This window comes from Elephas maximus, chromosome 2 (assembly GCF_024166365.1).
Source record: "Elephas maximus indicus isolate mEleMax1 chromosome 2, mEleMax1 primary haplotype, whole genome shotgun sequence".
NCBI classification, from domain to species: Eukaryota; Metazoa; Chordata; class Mammalia; order Proboscidea; family Elephantidae; genus Elephas; species Elephas maximus.
In genome coordinates this window covers 51,955,460-51,978,019 of record NC_064820.1, presented here as the reverse complement: position 1 = coordinate 51,978,019, position 22,560 = coordinate 51,955,460, and the positions used below count along the sequence as shown (strand labels likewise).

Genomic DNA, 22,560 nt, shown 5'->3' with positions numbered 1-22,560 from the left:
AAATCTCTATGTATGTATACCAAACACATTGCATCAAGTCAATCCTGACTCATAGCCACCCTAGAGGACAGAGTAGAACTGCCCCATAGGGAACCTAGGATGAAATTTTTACAGAAGCAGACTGTCACATCTTTCTTCCATGGAGTGGCTGAATGAAGCTTTTGGTTAGCAACCAAGCACTTTACCAGTGCACCACCAGGTCTCCATATATATATATATATACACACACATATATATGTATATGTGTGTGTGTGTATGTATATATATATACACACACATATATATATATATACATACACACACATATACATATATATGTATGTATGTACATATATACCTGTATATATATACATGTACATATATGTATACATATATGTGTATATATATATGGAAACACTATGGGGCAGTTCTACTCTGTCCTATAGAGTCGCCATAAGTCGGAATCAACTCTACAGAACAGGTTCTATCTATCTATATGATATATACATATCTATATATATGTTGCTGTTAGGTGCCATATACTCTGTTCCAACTCGTGGTAACACTGTGTACAACAGAAGGAAACGCTACCCTGTCCTGTACCATCCTCACACTCATTTTTATGCTGGAGCCTGTTGTTTCAGCCACTGTCTCAATCCATCTTGTTGAGGGCGTCCCTCTTTTTCACTGTCCCTCCACTTTACCAAGAATGATTTCTTTTTCCAGGGACTGGTCCCTTCTGATTACATGTCAAAAATACGGAGATGAGGTCTTGCCATCCTTGCTTCTAAGTAACATTCTGGTTGTACTTCTTCCAAGACAGATTTATTCTATCTTCTGGCAGTCCATGGTCTATTCAATATTCTTTGCAATACCATATTTCAGAGACATTAATTCTTCTTCAATCTTCTTTATTCATTGTCGGGCTTTTGCATGCATAAGAGGTGATTGAAAACAACATGGCTTGGGTCAGGCACACCTTAGCCCTCGAAATTACATTTTTGCTCTTTAACACTTTAAGGATGGCTTTTGCAGCAGATTTGCCCAGTGCATTGCATCTTTTGATTTGACTGCTCTTCCTTGGGTGTTGATTGTGGATCCAAGTAAAATTAAATCCTTGACAAGTTCAGTACTTTCTCCGTTTATCATAACACTGCTTATTGACCAGCTGTGAGGGTTTTTGTCTTCTTTATGTTGAGGTGTAATCCATACCAAGGGCTATAGTCTTTGACCTTCATCAGTAAGTTCTTCATCCCCTACTTGGCATTCAGCAAGCAAGTTTGTATCATCTGCATATCACAGGTTGTTCTTGAGTGTTCCTCCAATCTTGTTCTTTGTCATAAAATGCAGCTTCTTGGATTATTTGCTCAGCATACAGATTGAACACATATGGTGAAAGGATACAATCCTGATGAACACTTTACCTGATTTTAAACCATGCAGTATCTCTTTATTCTGTATGAACCTCTTGGTCTATATAGAGGCTCCTCATGAGCGCAATTAAGCATTATGTAATTCCCATTCTTTGTAATGTTATCCATAATTTGTTATGAAATGCACAGTCAAATGTCTTTGCATAGTCTATAAAACACAGGTAAACATCCTTCTGGTATTTTCTGCTCTCAGCCGTGATCCATCTGACATCAGCAATGATATCATTTGTTCCACATCGTCTTCTGAATCCACCTTGAATTTCTGGCAGTTCCCTGTCAATATACTGCTGCAATCACTTTTGAATGATCTTCAGCAAAATTTTACTTGAGTGTGATATTAATGACATTGTTCAATAATTTCCATATTCTGTTGGATCACTTTTGTTTGGAATGGGCACAAATATAGGTCTCTACCTGCTGGTTGGCTAGGTAACTGTCTTCTAAATTTCTTGGCATAGATGAGTAAAGTGTTTTCAACAACGCCTTAATTGCAGTTCGGACTTATTTCAGTACCATTGGTTGTTGATAATATGCCACCTCCTGAAATGTTTGAACATCAACCTATTCTTTTTGGTACAGTGGCTCTGTATTCCTTCCTGCTTGGTTCAATATTTTCCCCATAGGATCCTTCAGTATTGCAACTCGAGGTTTGATTTTTTTCTTCAGCTCTTTCAGCTTGAGAAATGCTGACCATGCTCTTTACTTTTGTTTTTCCAACTCCAGGTCTTTGCGCATTTCATTATAATACTTTACTTTAGCTTTTGTGGACTTGCTTTAATTATCATCAGCTTCAGCTTGAACTTGCATATCAACAATTGATGGTCTGTTCTGCCATCCACCCCTGGCCTTCTTCTGATTGATGACGTTGACCTTTTCCATTGTTTCTTTCAACTGATATAGTCAGCTTGAACTCTTCTTTTTCCTTCTGTGAGGTCCAGGTTCATAGTTGCCATTTATGTTGTTGAAAAAAGGTATTTGCAATGAAGAAGTTGTTGGTCTTGCAAAATTCTATCATGCAATCTTTGGTGTCATTTCTGTCACCAAGGCCATATTTTCTAGCTACTGATCCTTCTTCTTTGTTTCCAACTTTTGCATTTTAATCACCAGTAATTATCGATTCATTTTGATTGCATGTTTAATTAATTTCAGACTTCCAAAGTTGGTAAAATTTGAATAATTACTGGTCTTCCTTCTAGATGTGTGAATATTATCCTATCACTGAACAGTTTTGTACTTCAGGATAGATCTTGAAATATTCTTTTTGACAATTAACGCGACACTATTCCTCTTCAATTTGTCCATCCCGTCATAGTATACCCTATGATTGTCTGATTCAAAATGGCCAGTACCACTTCATTTCAGCTCACTAATGCCTAGGATTTTGATCTTTATGTGTTCCATTTATTTTTAACAACTTCCAATGTTCCTAGGTTCATATTTCGTACATTCCATGTTCTGATTATTAATGGATGCTTGCACCTGTTTCTTCTCATTTTGAGTCATGCAACCTCAGCAAATTAAGGTCCCAAAAGCTTGTCTCAATCTCGTCATTAAGGTGGACTCTGCTTTGAGGAGGCAGCTTTCTCCCAGCCATATTTGGAGTGCCTTCCAACCTGAGGGGCTCATCTTCAGGCACTATATCCACAATGTTCCACTGCTCTTCATAAGGTTTTTAGTGACCAATTTTTTCAGACGTAGACTGCCAAGTCCTCTTCCTAGTCTGTCTTAGTCTAGAAGCTCCTCTAAAACCTGTCCACCCTGGGTGACCTTGATGGCATTTGAAATGCTGGTAGCATATCTTCCAGCATCACAGCAACAGGCAAACCACCATAGTTTGACAAACTGACAGATGAGTGGTGGCGGTTTCATATAATGGCCTCTAATTCTCCATCTCTACTCTTGATATCGAGACCCATTTCCAAGTGCCTCCTCATCTTGTCACACAAGTGCCCAAGATACTTCACATTCAATATATTATATAGCTAAATATCCTTTGTTCAATAACCATATATTTCTTCTGCATTTATTTTTTCGTGTAATGGCCTCCCAACATTCTAGTCATTTTTTCTTAAAATCTTGGTCTTTCTTCTTTCCTTCCTACCTGGGCCTGTTCTTCTGTTTCTTCGTTTTTATTTCATAGCTATTTGATGTCTGAAATCCAACATTACCTTTCAATTTTTACTGTCAAGAAGATCTCCTTTCCTCTGTCACAGAACATTGCCTGTGGAGTCTCCCTGCTTCCCTGGATCATACAGGCTGGTTGTGTTTTGTAATAATCAGTAAGTTCTGGTTGGACTTCTTCTTCTTCTTCTTCTTCAGTGCTGTAACCTGGGAACTGGTTTAAGCAACAGAAAGTTTAGTGTATGAAAGTTTGTTATTTGGGGAAAGTGGCATACATATTGTGCATGTGAAATTCTTAAAGTAAATGCCTGATTTACAACAAAAGTGGTAAAATTAGCAAAACAAGCTATTTACTATGACTTAGTTAAGACTTGTCGTTTCTTTTCTTATATGTTCCAGAGTCAATGCCTATTTGTTAAAGGAAATATTTGATAAGTTTCATTTTCTGTATCTCATAAGAATCAGCTCTCCTGATCTTTCTGGAACATCCTTATAAAAGTTTTGAATGAATGAGTAATCTAATCATGCTCCTGCTCATTTGTGAGTGAGAACTGATGTTTGGTCAAGAGCAGTAACAGAATCTCTTTTGCCATCTCCCCTCCCCAGCAGAACAGGCATTAAAAACTGACTCCAACATACAATTTTAAAGCTGTCTGCTCTTCATTTGGAATTCAGTCAATTTGTATTAGCATCTCTGCCACACCCTTCTACCATCCTCAGGGAGTTCATAATATCATGAATTCTCATTATTCCGTTTTCTGCCACTCTCTGTAGCACCGAGCTGAGAAAACTCCAGCATTTGGGTGTGAGGAGCCCTGAGATGTACCTCCCTTTTTATGAGAAAACTCAACTGCCTTTCGGAAACAGAGCAGCAGGGGAAAGTGAGGTCATTACTCCTCTTCCCAGAGTGAAGAACTTCGAAGGCCTGGAAGTGTGTGGACCATGTCCCACATCTACTCAGGGTGACCCTAACTAGAGCATTCACGCACTTCCATTGCCCCTGCCACTTCTTCACATTCAGAGCAGTGGTACTGCTGTATTTTGGCAGATCCTCAGAAGAGGACAACTCCATTCTTTTGTCACTATTTACCAACTTAACTTGTCAAAACATGCAATGATCCATAAAAATCTAACTAGAGTGACAGAGAAAGAAGTGTGTAATTTATCTGAGGACCCCTGCTTAGTTTTGAAAGCCTGGCCTAATTTCTTTATGTCCTTAGACACATGTACACATACTGTTATGCATAGATTATTTCTATTGCTTGGTTGCTAATGATGAAAGTGAATTTATGTGGCTTCTATTGTGAAATTTCAAATATAGGTTTTTAGCAAAATTCTCCAAATCATCTTCTCTCAGAATTAGATATTCTAATTCACTCTGTAACCCTGTTTTAATATTTTTTAGTTCAGTACACTTCTGGCCATCCATTTGCCACAGTTGCTACATATGACATTTTAAATCATTCTCTTTTTACTGTGCCAAGTTGGCCTAAATCCTGTTCTGCAAATCATTCTTATACCTTGCTATAGGTAAGCAGAGCTACATTGTGCTGTAGCTTATACAAATGAAATTACAGTGCCTCATACCATAGTGTGGCTGAAACCCAAAGTCCCTACTGAACACTCTCCTTGTCAAGATACAATTCCTTGACTTATGAGTTTTGTTTTTTGTTTTTTTTGGTGGGGGGTCTGTTTCTGCCTTTTTTTCCTTATGATCAAATCTCAGTAAAAGATTAAGAGGATTTTATGTCATCTGCTGTCACCCTGCGTGGTTCCTAATGAAGCAATATGTTCCTATGTTCTAAGAAGGCAAAGCAGTGGGGATATACTAAGACTAAATTAATTTCAAATGTCGTTTGTATTCATATTATAAAGAATAACTGTGATTAAATACTTTGCAATGAAATTAGGTGCATATCAAAACTTACCGAAAGAAAACCTTAAATTTTTTTTAATTTATACATTTCAAAATCCAGCTTGCTCTGATCTATCCAGGCGGATTTCATTCAAGTCACTTAATCATAATTTGTCATTTGTAAATGCAAAGATTTTAAGCTAATTACCTTTTAACTCATAATTTGAAGAGACTGGGTTTCAAAACAAGTAACGGTGAAAAATGTTAAAGCTTGCTGATTTTTAAAAGGCCAGTACAGTCTATTTCTCTCTCTCCCTATTGGGTTTTTTCTTAAAACTGCGATTAACATATAATGGAGTATTGTGGGGTCACTAAAAAGAATGGCAAGGAGAACAGTGTTGCACACTGGTAATATTTTATGTTATAAAAGTGGAAAAAATTATTGAATGTACAAAATATCTGTGACTGTGTTAAGAAGATTACCAGAAGGGACCTATTATTTATAATAGTCAATAAAAAAATACTAATAATAATAACAGAGAAAGAGATACAGAGGGACAGGAGTCTAGCCGAGGTTTACTTTATTCTTTATAATTATATTAAATACATACATATATATCTTCCTCCTTCAACTAGATTTAGGCTGCCAGATACTTGCTTATGTTAGGGATTACAGTTTCCACACTTGACTGCTTATGATATAGAGTGTTTTATTAAAAGTAGAGACTTCAGGTCATCTCCCCTGGAGATTCAGATTCAAATTCTCTATATCGCATTGGCATCTGGCAAACTGTGTTTTAGGAAAATGCCATAAGTAAGCCCACAGGGCTTTGAGCTCTTAGAGGAAATGAGTTGACTGGGATGCTTGTTTGCCATAGTCATTCTGAATCATTTAGTTATGATTCAAGACCTCACTTGTTTTCTTACATATTTACCTTTTACACTAATGTTCTGGTGAGGCATACAGGAAATGCTTCTTATTTCCATAACATGTAAATCAGTGTTGAAAATTTAAAGACAATAAAGCTAAATTAGTCATGTATATGAAAGAAACACTATTTGTCTTAGCTAAATTTTTTGACTAATTATTATTAAAGCAGCAATACTATATAGTAAACTTCGAATCACATATAACAAAACACATACTGGATTCTTCTTGTGTATGCTTTTTTAACCAGAACCATGTACTTTAAAGGATTCTACACTAGTAAATAGAGTGCTGCTAAGTAATCTACATTGTAAATACGTATACTGTAGAAAATGTGGCATTTGAGCTTGTTAGAAATGTAAGTCATATCAGAAATACATTTAAACAAAGAAATAAATATTAGTCTCAAATGGGTAATGTTTTAGATGACAGAAGTTATAACATACCAAAAGTGACTTTATTATTATTTTTTTTTTATTCTAAAGCATAAACAATTGAAAAACACAAGCATATGCACTAATTATAGGGGCTAAGATTTTATGACACTGATCAAGGTAATAGGGAGGCAGCATGGTGGAGTTGAATGAGCAGTTGTTTTGAGGACAAATAAAAGGGTTAGTTGCTCTGGACATATTTTAGCTCTGTGGCTTTGGGTAATGTGTTTCATCTCTCGTATGTGTAGGCAAATAACAGCCCATTCAATTCTGTTCTTAGGTTGTGTTCACCCAGGGATAAATGAGATATAGTATGTGAAGAACCTCACTCCAAACAGGTGTTTAATAAATCTTACAAATATTATTCTTTTTCTCTTTACCTCCACATTCCATCCTTAACTTGTGCTCTCATTAAATGAAAACATTATTTTTTGTGGTTATTAAAGGGAGAACCAGAGATATTGAAAAAGAAACAAATGGTCAGAATTATTTCTTTAAGAGGGAGAAGCAAAAGGCAGAGGCTGACAAATCGTAAGGAAGACTTACAGTTTGTTTACACTTTCCTCTCAGACTCCAGGCATGATCTTCCATTACTTGACCCCCCAAACAAAAACAACAAAAATCCTGTTTCCCTCTCTTTCTTGAAGTCTGTTTCTTTAACTCCAAAGACCTCAAATTCTATTGATTTAAGCAGCCAGTCAGATAGCCTAGTTGTATGAAGCACAGTGGTTAAGAGCTTGGCTGCTAACCTAAAGTTCAGCAGTTCAAATCCACTAGCCACTCCTTAGAAACCCTATCGCACATTTCTCTGTCCTACAGGGTCACTATAAGGTGGAATTGACTCAACGGCAACGGGTTTGGTTTTATTTTTTTAATCGAGGTGTTAAAAAGAGAGAGAGAGTAGGTAAAAACTGTGGCAAACTGGAGCATGCTTGCCACATATAAAGGCATTCAGGTTAAGATTTCTTATATTGCCTTGAAGGAAATAAAACAGCCAAGTGTGTAGCTTGCCATCTCCCATTAGTTTGCCACCCCAAAATCAACAAACGTCCACTTCAGGCTCTAAAATTGTGTAAAATTCAAAAGAACAAATTTATGGTTAGCATGGAAAATTTCAGGGCTTGTGTTGATTTGGCGGCTTCTCAGAATGCATCAAACCCTAATTTCTAGAGACAGGCTGCCTGACAAACCATAGTTCTACCACTTACAAGTGTATGATCTTGGGCAGATTATAAAACTGGGGTAACAATAATACCTAAGTCTTAGGATCTTTGTGAGAATAAAATAAATTACTACTGGAAAAATATTTAGAGCAATACCAGGAACCTAGCAAGAACTCCATAAATGTAGACTCTTAATTTTATTATGTCCATTTTTAAAGTCATCTCTCCCATCAAGAAACTTCTAAATACATCCAAATTCACTGTTTTGAATGTAACTAGTCCAACTACTGAACTGAAGTAGTAATAATAATAATGTGCCAACATCAACAACACTCTTTTATGGGTCAGCTTAGGTGATGAAGCTCACTTGACATAGATTTTAAATATAGGTACTTGTTTTGTTTCTAAAGGCAATACAGAAAATTCCTGGTCTGTATGCCATTTGAATGTTTGTCTGGTAGAAGTTCTTAGAAGGAAGCTCTGTGTGCCCTTCATAGTCTCAAAATATGGGATGTGTTGGGTGTACAAAGTTAGCAATGTGACAGCAACTCTGTTTTGTTAAAATCACTCTATGATTCATTTGTGTAATGATGGTAATTATATTTATAGCTACCATGCTTAAAACTTTTTAGAATATACTCTTTAGAATAATAATACTGTTGTAGAATGGAGTAGAATTAATGTTTCACAAAATGGCACCTTACACAATGATGAAGTTATCAACATAGAATTATAGCGCTGCAAGGAACCTTAAAATCTTGCCATTCTTCTTTGTAATAACCAAATAAGATATTGCTTACATTTTCCCGGGGTCTCAGAATATGTATGGCCCCGAAGTACAGATTTATGATTAATGTAAATTCTTTTTGAAGCAACATGAATACATTGTTTCCCATCTTTCTGGTTCTGATAATTTAAGCAAGCAAACTAAGAAACAAAATACCAACAAAACAGCAATAAAAGATAACTATTGAGAATGAAAAGATGAGCCACAGATGGGGAGAATATATTTGCAATTAATATCCTGACAAAGAACCCATGTCAAGACTTCATAAGAATTCCTACCATAGAAAACTGAGCAAAAACTTGACCAAGAACTTCGCAATAGGGATATCCATTTGGCTAATAAACATATGAAACTGTGCACAGAATGACTAATTATGGAAATGCAAATTAAAATAACCATGAAAAATATTAAGCCACAATGAGATACCTCTAAATACCTACTAGAGACTAAAATTTAAAATTCTGATAACCCCATATTTTGGCAAAGACTTGAAACAATGGAGTTTTAAATATTTCTGGTATGAATGAAAAACGGTACATTCGTTTTAGAAAACTTCTGGCAGGACCTACTAAAGTTTGTTATATGCTTACCCTATTACCTAGCAATTCCTGTATAAAGTATAAACTCAAGAGAAATCAGTGCATAACACACTTCAAAAAAGTTCATGGCAGCTTTATTTTATTAGGATAAAACTGGAAACAATCCAATGTCACCAATAGTAGAATGGATAAATAAACAGAATGAACTGCCACCATACAACAACACGGATGAATTACATAGACATAAAGATAAGCAAAACACAAAAGACTAATAGGGTATCGTTTCATTTACATAAGTGTCAAGAGCAAGAGAAACTACTCCATGGTACTAGAAGTCACAATAGCCCACGAGTTGACTGGAAAGGAACAGGAAGGAACTTTCTGAGAAATGTTCTATATCTAGATCTGGGTTGTTACATAGGTGCAAATATTTGGAAAAATTCATGAAGTATATGCTTAAGATTTGTGCACTCGACCATATCTATATTATACCTGAACAACAACAAAAAAAGACTCCCTACACTGTAATCAAACAATGAACATGAATAATCCTGCTATTTTACCAAAACAAATGGGAAGGACTGCTGAAAGCAAAGACTTCCACGTCTGAAATAAACTCACATTAATTCAAAGTAAGATCCGTTATTTGGATCCTCTATTAGATCCATTTAAGGTCCTTAAAAAACCCGGCTGCCTTACCATGGATTCGTAGACATTCATAGCAACCCTATAGGACAGAGTAGAAGTGCCCCATGGGGTTACTACCATGGCTGTAATTGCTTTGGAAGCAGACTATCACATCTTTCTCCTGAGGAATGGTTGGTGGGTTCCAATTGCCAACTTTTTGGTTAGCAGCCAGGCCCTTTAACCACTGTACCACCAGGGCTCCTTTTAATGTCCTGAGCAGCCCTGCTGGCAGTTGTTAAGCATTTGGCTGTTAACCAAAAGTTCCATTTGGAATCCACCAGCTGCTCCTTGGAAACCCTATGGGGCAGTTCTACTCTGTCCTATACGGTCGCTATGAGTCAGAATTGACTCAATGGCAGTGAATTTGGTTTTTTGTTTGTTTGGTTTACTAAACTAAAGTTTGGTAGTTTGAATCCACCTAGTGGCACCATGGAAGACACTCCTGAAGTCTTGCTTCTGTAAAGAATTATAGGAGAAAGTGCCAAACCCACTGAGCTTAAATTCTCTCTAAAGAGCATTTAAAAACTTGTCAAGGAAGGTGGGGCCAAGACTGCTAACTAGTCAGAAGCTTCTGCTGAACCCTCTTGCAATAAAGACTGGAAAAAACAAATGAACCAATTTCATATATGACAATCTATGATCCCTCAGCATCAAAAGCAGAACTAAGGAATCGATCTGAGTGATGGAGCAGTGAGAGATGGTGCAGAAGCAGTGATTAGTTGCTAAGCCTGTGCAGAGCCCCAGTTCCAGTTCCTTGGCACTGTTCTTTGGCGCGGCAGCAGCGACAGGGCTGATGGTAGTTTCCTGAGACACAGCAGCTTCAGCAAAAGAAGGCAAGCAAAGTGATGCACCCCTGACCCTGTGGCTTGTCTACAGCAGGGCTGCTGCAGTGTTTAGGAAGCAGCTGCTTCAGTGAAAGAAGGCAAATGAGGTGCCAGTATCCCCACCCCCTGGTGTGACGCCGGGGGGGAGGGTGGGAATGGAGGTGTTCTTTAGGACAAAGCTGCTTCAGCAAAAGAAAACAAGCCTGGGAAGCAGCCCTAACCCCCTTGGGCAATCTCAGCAGAGACCCAGCCAGTGAACATAGGCTATACATGCCTCAGGAATCTGTGATAAAACAGCAGCTCTTGACACAAGATAAGTGTTTTTGTCTAATTTACTCCAGGGATCTAATAGCTCCTTCTTCTAAAAGTACTCTCTCCTATCTGTCTGATCCCTCTGCCTTCTGCCCCAGCCGGCTTCATGAACATTTGAATTCCCTGGTGCCGCACTCTCTTTGACCCGTTCTCCTGGCCTGGGAGAAGAAGCAAATTAACAAATGGGGGAAAATACTTTCCTGACTCCCCTAACCTGGAAGCTCAGAGCAGAAGCAGCTCCAGGCATAAGTCCAGGCATAAGTGATCCACAGACTTTGGGTTTCACCCCTACATGGATCCAGGTGGCTATTATAATGCAAGGGCAAATCTGTTAGAGGCCTGACTAATTGTTTCAGCTGTACAGTGGAGAGGCTGGTATCAGAGGTCTGGTACCACTCTGCCTATTGAACAGAGCCCTCACCTACACACAGCAGGGACCTGAGGGCTGGAGGCTCCATCTGCACCACCTAGCCACCCACAAAAGGGGTCTGAGGATAGTGGTGCCTAACAGTTTTTACATGTATAAGCACTGGGTACCTAAGGTACACCTGCAAAGCCCACCCACCAGAGTGCTCTAGAGAACAGATGCTCCTGCCTCACTGACATTTGGGGGAAGTCTGTCAGCACCCTGCCCTCCTCAGAGTGTGATCCCTTGCCACTACCAGAAACCAGTGCATACGACCACTACCACTACTCCTCTAAGAGTGTAGGTGAGAGCCTACACCACACACTAGGTGATCAACTATGAGGACACCTGAGCTGAATCTATACAAGAATAGTGAATGGACTCATAGGCTCATATACCTGGTAACAGCTCTAGCCATTTGGTAACAGGATATTAGTACTTCAAAAGAAAAAAAAAAAGGCTCCAATAATTCAAGTTGGCTCACTTTAGTAGCCTATTGGGTATATTGAAACAAAACAAAGCAAGAAGCTAGAACACAATGAGCAAACATAAAATAAATTATTACAATAACTTATAGATGGCCCAGAGACAGCAGTCAATATCAAATCACATAAAGAAGCAGACCATAAATGCTTCAACAAACTCCCAAAACAGATAATCAAGATCTCTCCCACATGAAGATATATTCCTGGAATTGCCATATGTACAATACAAAAGATTAATATACAGAATGCTTCAGGACATCAGGAATGAGATCAGGCAATATGCAGAAAAGGTCAAGGAACACACAGATAAAGCAGTTGAAGAATTTAAAAAGATTATTTAAGAACATAATGAAAAATGTAATAAGCTGAAAGAATCCATAGAGAAACACCATTCTGAAATTTGAAAGATTAACAATAAAATTACAGAATTAGACAACTCAGTAGGAAGTCAGAGGAGCAGAATTAAGGAACTGGAATGCAGAATTGGGGAGATGGAGGATAAGGCACTTGGCACCAATATATTTGAAGAAAAATCAGATAAAAGAATTTTAAAAAAAAGAAGAAACCCTAAGAATCATGTGGGACTCTATCAAGAAGAATAACTTGTGAGTGATTGGAATACCAGAACAGGGAGGGATAATAGAAAATATAGAGAAAACTGTTGAAGATTTGTTGGCAGAAAACTTCCCCGACATCATGAAAGATGAAAGGATAGCTATCCAAGATGCTTATCGAACCCCATACAAGGTAGATCCCAAAAGAAAGTCACCAAGATATATTATCATCAAACTGGCCAAAACCAAAGATAAATAGAGAATTTTAAAAGCACCCAGGGATAAACAAAAAGTCACCTACAAAGGAGAATCAATAAGAATAAGTTCCAACTACTCAGCAGAAACCATGCAGGTCAGAAGGCAATAGGATGATATATATAGAGCATTGAAGGAGAAAAATTGCCAGTCAAGAATCATATATCCAGCAAAACTGTCTCTCAAATATGATGGTGGAATTAAGACATTTACAGATAAACACAAGCTTAGGGAGTTTGCAAAAACCAAACCAAAACTACAAGAAATACTAAACGAAATTCTCTGGTTAGAAAATCAATAATATCAGATATCAGCACAACACTAGAACACAGAACAGAGCATCCAGATATCAACTCAATGAGGAAACCACAAAAATAAAATAAGATTAAAAGAAAAAAAATGCTTAAAACAGAACATCAGGGATATCATTATATAAAAGATGACAATAATAAAGAGGGACTAAATAAAGTAGACATAGATCTTCCATATGGAGAGGAAATCAAGGTGATATACGGGCATACAAGTTAGGTTTATACCGAGAAAAATAGGGGTAGATATTAAGATAACCACAAGGAAGACTAACAATCCCACACTTCAAAATAAAAACCAAGATAAACATAAAGACTCAGCAAAGACAAATTCAACTACAATGAAAAAGAGAAACATACAACTGACAAAGAAAAACTTGTCAGCACAAAAAATTTAGTGCAAAAATGAAACTGTCAGCAACACACACACACAAAGGGCAACAAAATGACAACATTAAACTCATACCTATCTATAATCATGCTGAGTGTAAAATGGACTAAATGCATGAATAAAGAGATAGTTGCAGAATGGATAAAAACAAACATGACCCAGCTATATGCTGCCTACAAGAGACACAACTCAGACTTAGAGACACAAATGAACTGAAACTCAAAGAATGGAAAAAATATATCAAGCAAACAACAAGCCAAAAAGAGCAGGAGTGGCATATTAATTTCTGACAAAATAGACTTTGAAGTTAAATCTACCACAAAGGATAAGGAAGGACACTATATAATGATTAAAGGGACAATATACCAAGAGGATATAACCATATTAAATATTAATGCATCCAATGGCAGGGCTACAAGATGCATAAAACAAATTCTAACAATATTGAAAAGTGAGATAGACAGCTCCACAATTAGTAGGAGACTTCAACAAACCACTTACAGTGTAGGACAGAACATCCAGAAAGAAACTTAATAAAGACATGGAAGATCTAAATACCACAGTCAGCCAACTTGACCTTGGAGACTTATACAGAACACTCCACCCAACAGCTACAAAGTATACTTTCTTTTCTAGTGTACATGGAATATTCTGTAGAATAGACCACATATTAGGTCATAAATCAAGCCTTTGTGGAATCCAAAACATTGAAATATTAAAAAATGACCTTCTCTGACCATAAGGCCATAAAATTAGAAATCAATAACAGAAAAAGCAGAGAAAAGAAATCAAATACTTGGAAACTGAACAATACCCTGCTCAAAAAAGACTGGGTTATAGAAGACATTAAGGATGGCATAAAGAAATTTATACAATCTGATGAGAATGAAAACACTTCCTATCAGAACCTTTGGGACACAGCGAAAGCGGTGCTAAAAGGTCAATTTATATCAATAAATGCACACATAAAAAAAGAAGAAAGGGCCAAAATCAAAGAATTATCCCTGCAACTTGAATAGAAAGAAAGCAACAAAAGAAACCCTCAGGCACCAGGAGAAAGCAAATAATAAAAATTAGAGCAGAATTAAATGAGTCAGAGAAGAGAAAAACAACTGAAAGAACTAACAAGACCAAAAGCTGGTTCTTTGAAAAAATTCACAAAATTGATAAACCATTGGCCAAATTGACAAAAGAAAAAGAGGATAGGAAGCAAATAACCCGAATGAAAAATGAGATGGGTGATATCACAACAGACCCAACTAAATTAAAAGAATCATCTCAGATTACTATGAAAAATTGTACTCTAACAAATTTGCAAACCTAGAAGAAATGGATGAATTCCTAGAAACACACTACCTAATTAAACTAACACAAACAGAGGTAGAACAACTAAATAGACCCATAACAAAAGAAGAGATTGAAAATGTAATCAAAAAACTCCCAACCAAAAAAAGCGTTGGCCCGGACAGCTTCACTGCAGACTTCTACCAAACTTTCAGAGAAGAGTTAACACCACTACTACTCAAGGTATTTCAGAGCATAGAAGAGGATGGAATTCTCTCAAATTCATTCTATGAAGCCACCATATCCCTGATACCAAAACCAGGTAAAGACATCACAAAAAAAGAAAATTGTAGACCTATATCCCTCATGAACTTAGATGTAAAACTCCTCAACAAAATTCTAGCCAATAGAATTCAACAACATATCAAAAAAATAATTCACCATGACCAAGTGGGATTCATACCAGGTATGCAGGGATGGTTCAACATTCAAAAAACAATCTAAAATGTAATCCATCATGTAAGTAGAACAAAAGACAAGAACCACATGATTTCATCAATTGATGCAGGAAAGGCATTTGACAAAGTTCAACACCCATTCATGATAAAAACTCTCAGCAAAATAGGAATAGAAGGAAAATTCCTCAGCATAATAAAGGGCATTTATACAAAGCCAACAGCCAACATCATCCTAAATGGAGGGATTCTGAAAGCATTCCCTTTGAGAACTGGAACCAGACAAGGATGCCCTTAATCAACACTCTTATTCAACATTGTGCTGGAAGTCCTAGCCAGAGCAATTAGGCTAGGTAAAGAAATAAAGGGCATCAAGATTGAGAAATAAGTAGTAAAAGTATCTCCATTTGCAGATGACATGATCTTATACACAGAAAACCCTAAAGAATCCTCAAGAAAGCTACGGAAACTATTAGAAGAGTTCAGCAGAGTATCAGGATACAAGATAAACATACAAAAATTTGTTGGATTCCTCTACACCAACAAAAAGAACATCAAGGAGGAAATCACCAAATCAACACCATTTACAGTAGCCCCCAAGAAGATAAAATACTTAGGAATAAATTTTACCATAGATGTAAAAGATGTATACAAAGAAAACTACAAGACACTACTGCAAGAAAACGAAAGAGACCTTCATAAGTGGAAAAACATACCTTGCTCATGGATAGGAAGACTTAACATTGTAAAAATGTCTATTCTATCAAAAGTGATCTATAGATACAATGCAATTCTGATCCAAATTGCAACAATATTTCATAATGAGATGGAGAAACAAATCACCAACTTCATATGGAAGGGAAAGAGGCCCCGGATAAGTAAAGCATTACTGAAAAAGAAGAACAAAGTGGGAGGCCTCACTCAACCTGATTTTAGAACCTGTTATACCTCTACAGTAGTCAAAACAGCCTGGTACTGGTACAACAACAGACACATAGACCAATGGAACAGAATTGAGAATCCAGACATAAATCCATCCACATATGAGCAGCTGATATTTGACAAAGGCCCAAAGTCAGTTAACTAGGGAAAAGATAGTCTTTTTGACAAATGGTGTGGGCATATCTGGATATCCATCTGCAAAAAAAATGAAATAAGACCCATACCTCACACCATGCACAAAAACAAACTCAAAATGGATCAAAGACCTAAATATAAAATAAAAAATGATAAAGAACATGGAAGAAAAAATAGGGACAATGTTAAAAAATAGGAGCCCTAATATATGGCATAAACAGTATACAAAACATTACTAACAATGCAGAAGAGAAACCAGATAACTGGGAGCTCCTAAAAATCAAACACCTATGGTCATCCAAAGACTTTACCAAAAGAATAAAATGACTACCTACAGACTGGGAAAAAGTTTTTAGCTATGACATTTCTGATCAGCACCTGATTTCTAAAATCTACATGATACTGCAAAAACTTAAGTACAAAAAGACAAATAACCTATTTAAAAAATGGGCCAAAGATATGAACAGGCACTTCACGAACAAAGACATTCCGGTACCTAACAGATACATGAGGAATTGCTCATGATCATTAGCTATTAGAGAAACGCCAATCAAAACTACAATGAGATTCCATCTCACTCCAACAAGGCTGGCTTATATCCAAAAAACACAAAATAATCAATGTTAGAGAGGTTGTGGAGAGATTGGAACACTTATACACTGCTGGTGGGAATGTCAAATGGTATAACCACTTTGGAAATCAATTTGGTGCATCATTAAAAAGCTAGAAATAGAACTACCGTAAGATCTAGCAATCCCACTTCTCAGAATATATCCTAGAGAAATAAGAGCCTTTACACGAACAGACATATGCACACCCACGTTCATTGCAGCACTGTTTACAATAGCAAAAAGATGGAAGCAACCAAGGTACCCTTTAAAAGATGAGTAGATAAATAAATTATGGTATATTTACAAAGTGGAATATTATGCATCAATAAAGAACAATGATGAATCCATGAAACATTTCATAACATGGAGGAATCTGGAAGACATTATGCAAGTGAAATTAGTCAGTTGCAAAAGAACAAATATTGTATAAGACTAAAAAAAAAATTTTTTTTTTTTTTTACTATTATAAGAACTGGAAAAATAGTTTAAACAGAGAAGAAAATATTTTTTGATGGTTAGGAAAGGGGGGAGGGAGGGAAGGAGGAATGTAGAGGGGTTTTCGCTAATTAGATAGTAGGTAAGTTTTATTTTCAGTGAAGGGAAAGACAACACACAATACAGGAGAGGTCAACACAACTGTACTAAACCAAAAGCAAAAATATTTCCTGGATAAACTGAATGCTTCGAAGACCAGCGTAGCAGGGGCAGGGGTTGGAGGACCATGGTTTCAAGGGACATCTAAGTCAATTGGCATTAAAACATCTATTGAGAAAACATTCTGCATCCCACTTTGGAGAGTGGCATCTGGGGTCTTAAACACTAGCAAGCAGCCATCTAAGATGCATCAATTGATCTCAATCCACCAGGAGCAAGGAAGAATGAATACCAAAGACACAAGGTAATTATAAGCCCAAAAGACAGAAAGGACCACATAAACCAGAGACTACATCAGCCTGAGACCAGAACTAAATGGTGCCTGGCCACAACCGATGATTGCCCTGACAGGGAGCACAACAGAGAACCCCTGAGGGAGCAGGAGAGCAGTGGGATGCAGACCCCAAATTCTCGTAAAAAGACCAGACTTAACGGTCAGACTGAGACTAGAAGGACCCCAGAGGTCATGGTCCCCAGACCTGCTGTTAGCTGAAGACAGGAACCAGTTCCAAAGCCAACTCTTCAGACAGTAATTGGACTGGACTATGGGATGGAAAATGATAATGGTGAATAATGAGCTTCTTGGATCAAGTAGACACATGAGACTATGTTGGCATCTCCTGTCTGGAGGGGAGATGAGAGGGCAGAGGGGGCCAGAAGGTGGCCAAATGGACAGGAAGAGAGAGAGTGAAGGGAAGGAGTGTGCTGTCTCATTAGGTGGAGAGCAATTAGGAGTGTTAGCTAGGTGGATATAAAATTTTGTATGAGTGACTGACATGACTTAAAGCACAAATAAAAATTAATTAAAAAAAAATTATAGCCAAGAAAACCCTATGGAGCCGTTCTGCTCTGTAACACATTGGGTCTCCATGAGTTGGAATCTACTCGATGTCAACAGGTTTATATTTTTTATTTTATTGGGTCCTTTTTATTATTGTAAGTTTATTCTATTATGGTACCCTCTTGATAAATAAAAATTGATTTAAAGTCTTAGCAGTATTCTTAGATGCAGAGTTATTTTTTCCAAGTAAAAACCATCCTAAAGATGATATTGAATAAGAAAAATTATGCATGTGTGTGAATATTTGGTCAGATATGGCTTTAAAAATGAAACTACATTTGATTTAGAATGCTAAATCAAATTACCATTTAGTTTGGGTGAATGGCAGGACCTAAAAAAATCTGACATTAACATTTCTATCTCATGCCATCTGTAAAACACTTTCTCAGCTATTACAAATAAATTTATATATTGGATTCTAGCTTAAGATCTTATAGCAAAGATTTATCCTACTTCTAAATTTCAGACTGAATAGTTTGCAGCATTCCTCAAGGCATCTGAGCTTATTTACATGGCTTTCCAAAATTTTCTTCTCAGCTAGATATTTGAGAAAGCTGTTGGTGATCTCTGAGAAAGAAAATGCCCTCCAGGAGGCAAGGAAGCTTCCTGAGCAGTGACTTCTCTGTCTGAGCAGGCCTCATGCACTGCCCTATGGGAGACCTTATGCAAGGAATATTACAGAAATCACATTCTGGACATTTATTCTATTAATACTTTTATATCAAATTGTTTTATGTGTCAGACATCTATGGATTATGACAGTCTGTGTCATAATTATCATCAGTGAAGCAGCAACAAGTTTACCTTAGAGAAGTAGATATTGTACATACTTCAAAATCACGTTACTGTTTCATGGCTATTTTCCTCATATCATGTATTTATTATGATTTTATTTTAACAAAAAAATATCAATTCCTTTGTCAGTTAGATGTTTAATTTTCTAAAAAAAAAATTATTTTCAAATGTCACGAGAAAATAAATCAGTGTATTTTAAACAGTAATAAATGAAGTCCACCTCTTTGCTAATTGGCAACTTAAAATGGACTGAAATAAAAACTCATTGATGCTATATAATATTTATAATAATATTCCTTTGAGAAATTTATTTAGGGCAACACTTTTATTTCATTTTTGGTGCCCTCAATGACATAAAACATATTTCAAAATTTGAGATAATCACTGCCCTAGATTCAGCCAACAACAGAGTCAGCCACAAAATCTGGGCTTAGGTGATACAGTATAGCATACATATGTAATATCCTTCTCTTGCTTTTGCTGCTGTATTCATTTTCTAGTTATTTTATACTACATTTCTACCTTCATGAAGCTCCACTATTATTTACATTTCTCTGCTCCACTGAACCCCCCAGATATTGTTGAGGATGAAACACCTCCTTTTCTATTCTGGACCCCAAATTTTGTGCGTTCTATATCAGCTAGATCATTTGACCCAACTCTGGACTAATATCAGGCGTTTTTGTGAAGCAAAATTAGAGGACACCTTCTTTCCCAGTCTTGCAATCCAGGAGTTTGCATACCGCATTTCCCCTAGGCAAAGAATTCAGTCCTCAGACTGTGTTAATTCTTCGTTTCTTTCTGCCCTCTGCCCACCTCTTAGTGGAGGTGACTTCAGTTTCTGGGTGTCTCAAGCCAGATCACAGTTCAGGCCCAATCCTTTGTTTTTAGAACTCAGAGGAGAAGTAATTTCTGAGGAATTGCATTGTGGTAGGATTTAGATTCCCATCCTGTACTTGTTGCTATAAATCTGACTTGAGATAACAAAACACAGTAGGCTTCGTTTTGCTCTAGAGAGATACCAATATGTCTAATCTGGACCAGAATCTGCAGCATGAAATGAAACACACAGATCTTCCAGAACTAACTTACAATCAGCCTGACCCCCCAAAAACCCATTGCCGTGGAATCAATTCCAACTCCAGGGCGGGGGAAAAAGCCTGGGAAAGGGAAATACCGCCTCTCTCCAGTCTAAATTGCCAGTGGAAATCCAAGCAGTTTTGTGAAGGATAATATTCTCGTCTTGCCCAGATTTTTCATTTGAAACTATGTATTTGCGTCTCACTTGTGTAACCTTTCCCTAAATTCTCCACTGTCCCTTCTCTAATATTAATGATTTTAACAAAAAAACACCAAATGTTTGTGTCTGGCATCTGGGCCCTTGTTTCAGAATCCCTGTCAGTGGGTGAAAGTTAGAATGTTCCACACAATGGAGCAAAAGCTGGTAGGAAATAATGTGGGTTCATTCTTCATGAAAAAAAGGTAAAAGAGAGTCTAAAATTAGTCCACATTTTAGATGTTCTAATTTCATGACATAATAAAAGAATAAGTTATAAAATTTGCTGAGATTTTATTATATTTAACAAACATTTATTTAATGTTTAATGTACACTAAATGCTAGAAACAAAATATCGACACAAAAATAAAACATGATCCTTGATGAAATATATGGATTATTAAAATTTATATTTTTTCTGAATTAAAATTATGAGATATATGTATGCGCATACATATATATTTCAGCAGGTTTTCATTTTGATATAATTAATACCCCTCTTAATATTTGTTTATTCTCGCTATCTTTAGGAGATAGTCAACTTCAATTGTCGGAAACTGGTGGCTACTATGCCTCTATTCGCTAACGCGGATCCTAATTTTGTGACTGCGATGCTGAGCAAGTTAAGATTTGAAGTGTTTCAACCAGGAGATTACATCATACGAGAAGGAGCCGTGGGTAAAAAAATGTACTTCATTCAACATGGTGTTGCTGGTGTCATCACAAAATCCAGTAAAGAAATGAAGCTGACAGATGGGTCTTACTTTGGAGGTTAGTAAACTTGAAATGCCACTGAGATAACATCTAAGTTGTTTGGGATATGCATCTCTATCAGAATTTTAGGGATGCCAGATTGCTGGTTTTAAATAGAGATTTATATATGACTTCCTATAAAAGCATTTTTAATAGTATGTTTTCACATTTCAATGTCGTATGTTCAGGGCTTATGAATTTACGAGTGCATTAGTTTGGCATTGTTTCATCTCTCTTTAATGGAAACCAAGTAACAGTAGCTTAAACCGGATGGAAGGTATATTTTTCTCTCACACAAAAGTCTCAGGAGGGCCCGTTAGATGCCTCTCTTCAGGAGAGTTTTCAGGGACCTAGGTTCCTTTTATTTTGTTAGTCTGCCCTCAAACCATAATTGGTTTTGTTATCTACATGAGAGGAGCTGGTCCCTCTCCACCAGATTTTGATAGGGTCCCCTGAAGTGGGGATACAGAGGAAGTGAAAAACAAGCACGCTGTCTTTAGGTATCTACTCCTGAATTGCCAGCATTACTACTGCTTAAAGCTCATTGGTGAGAATTGGTTACAGGATCACATCTAGCTATATGGAAGACTGGGAGATGTGGCTTCTAGCTGGGTGGCAATTTACCTTGCTAAAATTTCAGAAAATTTGGATTGTTGCCTATATTTTATATATATATGTCTGTGCACATGTAAAAAAATTACCAAGTAGTAAAATTGCTGGGGAAAAAAGCTATGCATATTATTAAATTCAGATAAATCACAAGAAATTGCTTCTTTGATGAGACTGCCTGTTTCTACATTGCTTTGCCCAAATGATTTTTAGTTTTGCTGTCTTAATATGTCAAAATGCATCCACTATTGCTTAGCTTGGATATTTGTTATTACTAGTGAGGTTGAGTCTTGTCTTTCTTATCATTTATATGTATTTTTCTGTTTCTATTTTTTCATGTTTTCTCACTGTGTTGCTTGTCTTTTAAAAACTGATTTATACAAAAGTGTCCAAATTTTTGTATATGTATGCTATAACTGACTTCTCCAAGACTGTTTTTTTTCCCCTGTGTTCATGGTGTCTTTTATCATTCTGATTTTTTTTTTTTTTAATTCAAATCTTTCTGTTCTTTAAGTCAGTAGATAATTTGTGTTTCTTCAGTGGGTTTTGAATACTACAAAATTGTAGAAACGATTTTCATATTTTTTCTATTGTGTTAGTTTTATTACATTTTATTTTTTCTTTTATTATTATTATTTACTATGATTAAAGCACTTGGCTGCTAACTGAAAGGTCGGCAGTTCCAAACTACCAGCTGCTCCATGGGAGAAAGATGTGGCAGTCTGCTTCCAGAAAGATTTACA

At 36.7% G+C, this 22,560-nt stretch overlaps 1 protein-coding gene across 1 annotated transcript in view; it reads left to right on the top strand.

The window, feature by feature from the left end:
* HCN1 (hyperpolarization activated cyclic nucleotide gated potassium channel 1) overlaps positions 1–22,560 on the top strand; it is a 497,080-nt gene that overhangs the window by 394,951 nt on the left and 79,569 nt on the right. The window contains exon 6 of the mRNA XM_049863474.1: positions 20,986–21,226. Within this exon, the coding sequence (XP_049719431.1) occupies positions 20,986–21,226 (241 nt within the window). The remainder of the gene's footprint in view (positions 1–20,985; positions 21,227–22,560) is intronic.